Raw genomic sequence first — 5,639 nt, forward strand, 5'->3', positions numbered from 1 at the left:
CCACCAACCCCCAAGCCATCTAGAGGCTGGGCCAAACCGGTCCTCAGATGCAGAGCGCCTGACCTAGCCTTTTACAGCTTCTTAGAAGGCAGGGGCGTGGGTATCCAAGCTCAGATAAAAATGATAAAGTGGAGTATTTAAACAGGGCCAGGAATGAAGAGAAGTTAAATTTGTGCCCTGAGCGCCTTGCTTAAGGGGAAACTGCCTTTTAGGCGCATGCAAGTGCAGGGCTGGCATCTGAGAGTAAGGGCCTCCTTAAATTTTATACCCTGGGCACCTCATTTGCCTACCTTTAAAATCTAATCCTAGGAGTTGTTTTCACTTTTTCCTTCCAGGCTTTCTGAGGCAGTTATAAATCCCCAAAATGACTGTGCGGAATGAGGATGAAATAACCTGATGTCAATTGTCTCTGAGTGCAGGCAGCTGACGAGGTGGCCCCAGAAGAAAAGATGTGGCCGCTAAGCTTTCAATACCTGTTACTCTCCTTTGTTAATAAATAATAAACACCATACTTTCATTTTCACAGTTCTTTCTGTGAAAATATATGTATTTTTTAATAAATACATATATTAAAAGTAAGTAGTGTAAAGACAATTACTCCAGACGAAAGTGAAGGCTATATATATACATTCACACACACATGTATAATATATATATATATATATATATATATATATATAATATATATATTTATCATAGTATATTCACTTCTGGTGCTTATGTTGCTAACTTTATAGGGAACACAGTCATGGAATTTTAGGGGAAAATATTCTAAAACTCATTTTCAAAACACGTTCTCATTATTTTATAGTTCTGATAGAACACCCTTGACTGGTTCCAATTTTAAATACTAAGGATTTTTAATCCTTGTTTTAATAGACACTAGATGGTGCTCAAAGATCATTAGTATAAGTCTTGAACAAATTAAACCTTAAGAATTTTGTCACTTGGAGCCAGTTTATCGAATCCAAAGCACCTGGAAAAAAACCCTCCAACACTTCTCATCTTTCTACCAGAAGGCTGCCATTCATCAATGGAAACAGTGATAAAAATAAACCTCTCATTAGTGAGAACAGCACATCCCTTGTTGTAAGGAAAGTCTATGAAACAGATTAAAATGTAAACATTTCCTTGGGTGTGTGACTCACCAATGATGTGGTCACAGTGTTCAGAATTCTGACCAGTGAGGCCACAGCACGCCTCCCATGTTAACAGGGTGTAGTTTCAGCCCCTCAGCTCTTCTCTGCGGGCTAATGAGTGAGTGAGGAGGGATGTGTAACTAGAAAATTGCTAGATAACAATGGTGCTGGCAGAAGAACTACGGTGAACAGCTGTAAAATCATGCGGGGTGCAGGATTTAATGAAAATATTACTTCTATTATTAGAAGTAATATAAAACAGCCCTGCATGTCCTGGTAAACAGTTAACCATTTACTTTCTGAAAATCAAGGGTTCACTGGGATGAACTATTTTATTCTGATTCAAATAAAAATCGATGTGCAATTTTCCCTTCATTGGAGAACCCAGTTTTACAAACGTAAAAGAGCTCAGGATAGTGCACAGAAACCAAAACCTGGGTTAAACAGATTAATCTTCGTGATCACAATAAGGATACAATCCTCAAGTAGCTGCAGGAAAAAATAGAGGTAAAAGGAGAAAAAAAAAAAAAAAAATGCAACTTATATTTTTAAAAGTTCAAAAGTAAGTAATGCATTAAGTCAGATTTTGGGGGGACTCAGCAATTTTTAGATGATAAAGTGCTTCTTCATAGCAACAGACAACATATCTCAATGGTCAAGCATTCAATTAATTCTAACAGAATACTTTGACTTTTAAACCTGGAATTTAGCAAGGAACTTGCAGGTTTGGAAAAGGACACAAATTCTGAAATAACTGAAAAACAGATCTCCCTTGATATAACTAGAACCTGGTTTCAATAATTTTATTTGCCTCTGTCAGCTTTCCTATCTCCAATCACCCTCAGGTCTCCGTTTGGATTCAACAGACAGTCTTTCCCCAAAGTGGGGCATGTCCCTGGCACAGCTGTCACATGTTTCTATGACACGCACAGGAGCACCTGAGCAGGTGAGACAAGGCCCGTGGACCTTCAGCCACTGTCTGACCTTCCCAGGCTGAGGCTCTCCGGGAGACCGTGACCCTCATGCCAGTGGGAAAACATGGGAAGACCAGGCCCTCTGGTCTGTGTTCCGGGTTCTTTAGGAAAAAGTCGTGTTTTCGGACTTTTACTTAACCCACAGGTTATTTTTCTCTACCTGTCTTGCCCATAAAAACCGAGTGGAGACAAAAACGACAAAGGCAACCAAGTCAAAACAGACCGCCCTCCCTTACCTTCAGTGAGCAAGCAGCCTTGGCTTTCATCTCCTGCTTGGCCTTCATCTCTGCCAGCAGCCCGCTGCCCATCATTTGGACCCTGTACCTTCGCCCTCCTTGGGGGCTGCCCTGGCTCTCACTCCGGTCCACCTTCCCCACGTCTTCCCCTTGACTTTCTTCTAGGGAGTCAGGTGTCTTGATCTCCTCTACCCGATCAGCACTGCCATTGTGCTCGGCTGGCTTCGTGTCCTTCCTGGGGGTGTCCACAGCTGGACTTCTGACTCCTGCCCTTGGAGAGGAGAGTTCTTCTGTCATCAAGACCGTTGGCGACCGCTCAGGTTTGGTCCGGGGTTTGATTAAGTTGAGAAAGCCACTTTTCCGAAAGTCTCGCTTTTTCTTCTCGTCTCCTCCCTCACTAAGCTCATGGGACTCTGAGCCTCTTGCTGACCCTCTCCTGTGATTCAAAAGAACAAATCCTGTTGGGTTTACTGTGATGAAAGCTCCAGCAAGAATCAGTCAAAACAGAAACGGAGACTGCTGTTTCTACGGCAAACATTCCGCAGCATTAAAAAAAAAAAAAGTTGACATTGGAAATAGGAATGTTGAATATCATCATATCCACACAAATCAACAATGGGAATCTGATGTGACTGGGAGGACTGAGAGCAGAGTGGAGTTTATGTTTAAATGCTCCAGAGAGCTTCCAGAAAAGGTTGGCTCCACCCAAGACATAGGTGGGCGACGGACTGCCTTATTTAATTTGGCGGGCACTGGAAGGGCCAGATTTCCCCTTAAGCCCCTAAAATCCTTCCCTGGTCATTAGATAACATCTGAAATCCCGCCCTAAGTGCTCAAACCAAGATCCGGATCGCTGCTTAAATGTAATACCACTGAAAGAGGCAACAACATGAAAAAGCAGACAGTAAGCTTTAGTAGAGGTCTGTCAGGAAGTGGATGGGGAGAAAGTGTAAATGATGTGCGTTGAGTGGGAGGTATCATCACTGCCTTTCACTTAAAGCTGGAGGGATGAATACCCGTTTAGCTCCTTGAGTCCCCGGGAAAATCCCAGTGAGGGATTGAAAGAAAAAAAAAGGCATAAGCCCCAGAGGGGAGAAAAGGCAAAAACAACAGTTCGGAAGCCACAATAGTTAGGAGTGAAAACTGACTTAATCTGGGAAAGCTGACCTCTAAAGCATTAGTAGGGGAGGCCCTGAAGCAAATGGATTTCAGGTGAAGGGGAACAGAATGTGCCACCCCAAAATATGCCTCTCTGGCACAGGATTATTTGAGGCTGATGATTTTTAAGGAACAGCAGACACGGGACAAGCTCTGAAAAGAGAGTAGTTACCTTTCTGGAAGAGAAATTTACATTTCTAAGGAAAATCTCCATTTGTAAGGGTGTATTCCTTTCAGTACCAGGAAAAATAGAATCACTAAACCCCTAGAAATTTATCAATGGAGAAGGCAGGGACTTAAACGTGCATAACGACCTTACCCTTGTCTATCTGGTTCAGGATAACCTCCCCAAACTGTCCCCAACCTCATCCGTCTTCTGTCTTTAGCTGAAGATGGTATCTAAGGTGGTAGGTGTGGGCCATTTCCAGGAATTATTGTTTTCCTTGGGATCTCCCATGTATACAGGGGGTATGCATGTTAATAAACTCCGTGAAACAAGAATAATAGAAAAATGTGAGGGCATAAGTGGAAGACTCAAGGTTGGAAGATAAGACTGAGGAAATCGCACAGAAAGTTGATGTGGGGAGGCTAAGAAAAAGAATGAAGAAACAGAAGAGAAACAGTTTAAAAAAACCCAAAACTAGTGGATTAACAGAGGAAACAATAATGGGAGTTTTAGAAAAAGAATATAGAGAAAAAGCAAAGAAATTTAGAAGAAATAATTCACAAAAAACTCCAGAAGCAAAGAATATAAATTCCCAGATTGAAATGGCTCATTAGTGCCTAGCAAATGGGTTTCAACAAAACAAAATCAAAAAACCCACGCAGAGGATATCATCATAAAATGTCAATATACCAGGAGCAGAAAGAAGATCCCAAATGCTTCCTGAGAGGAGGAAATAAAGAACAAGCCACAAACAAAGGATCGGGACTCAAAATGACACTGGATTCTTACAGCAACTGGAAGCTCAAAGGATACTGGGACCAGGTTTTCAAAATTCTAAAGAAAAATGGATTCCAATCTAGAGTTCTATACCTAGTCACACTATTAAGCAAAATGCAAGACATATGCATTTCAGAAACTCACTTCCCATGCTTTCTTTCTCAGCAAGCAAACCGAGGAGGTGCTGCACCAAACGAGAGTGAAGTAATAAGGAAGACGACGACCGGGCCAAAGGAAACAGGAAAGACACAGGAATGAGCGAGGGGAGGCCCCCAGCAGACAGTGAAGGGACATCCCAGGAGGACAGCAGGGAACGAGGCCCTACAGGTCACCCTGGGGCGATCAGAGAGCAGTGAAGGATGTGCCCAGGCAGATGAAACTGAGAAGACTTGAGGAAATTTATACCTTTACTGGAGACTTAGGAGATATGTCAGAGATAGAAATACAGAAAACTAAGCAAATACAAAAGGAGACAATTGTTAACTCCAGGGAAAATAAAAAGTTGTATAGCAGATGAACCTGTTTGCAAAGCACAAACAGAGACACAGACATAGAGAACAAACGTATGGACACCATGGAGGTTGGGGGGGGGTGAATTGGGAGATTGGGATTGACATATATACACACTACTATGTATAAAATAGGTAACTAATGAGAACCTATGCCTAGCACAGGGAACTCTACTCAATGCTCTGTGGTGACGTAAATGGGAAGGAAATCCAAAAAGGAGGGGATATATGTATACGTATAGCTGATTCACTCTGCTGTACACAACACTGTAGAGCAACTATACCGCAATAAAAATTTTTTAAAAAAAGAGTTGTATAGGAAAGGAAATGTAATCATACCATACCTTATAAGTTAGCTGTGAATATTTACATGCTTATAATGAAGTAAACATTAAACACTGATGTAACCAACAGTTATGACATAACTAAATAAGATGGCAGGAAGAGGAAAAGTGTGTGTGTGTGAGACAGTTTGCCTGCATGCGTTTGGTGGACAGAAGGGTCAGACTGTATAAGAGCTAAGGTATCATCCTCTATATAGTAAGAAGCCACCAGTTATGGTTACTATTTAAAACTAAAAAATAAGAAATTGCAACAACAACAAAAAAGAAATATGGAAGCAAAATCAAAAGTAAACGGCTAAAGGAACAGGAATTAATTGCCTCTGGGGAATAGGGAAA

At 41.6% G+C, this 5,639-nt stretch overlaps 1 protein-coding gene across 2 annotated transcripts in view; it reads right to left on the minus strand.

The window, feature by feature from the left end:
• CARMIL1 (capping protein regulator and myosin 1 linker 1) overlaps positions 1 to 5,639 on the minus strand; it is a 333,075-nt gene that overhangs the window by 13,710 nt on the left and 313,726 nt on the right. For both annotated transcript variants that reach the window (XM_007457010.1, XM_007457009.1), the window contains exon 33: positions 2,350 to 2,785. In XM_007457010.1, the coding sequence (XP_007457072.1) occupies positions 2,350 to 2,785 (436 nt within the window). The remainder of the gene's footprint in view (positions 1 to 2,349; positions 2,786 to 5,639) is intronic.

This window comes from Lipotes vexillifer, unplaced genomic scaffold, assembly GCF_000442215.2.
Source record: "Lipotes vexillifer unplaced genomic scaffold, Lipotes_vexillifer_v1.1 scaffold1643, whole genome shotgun sequence".
NCBI classification, from domain to species: Eukaryota; Metazoa; Chordata; class Mammalia; order Artiodactyla; family Lipotidae; genus Lipotes; species Lipotes vexillifer.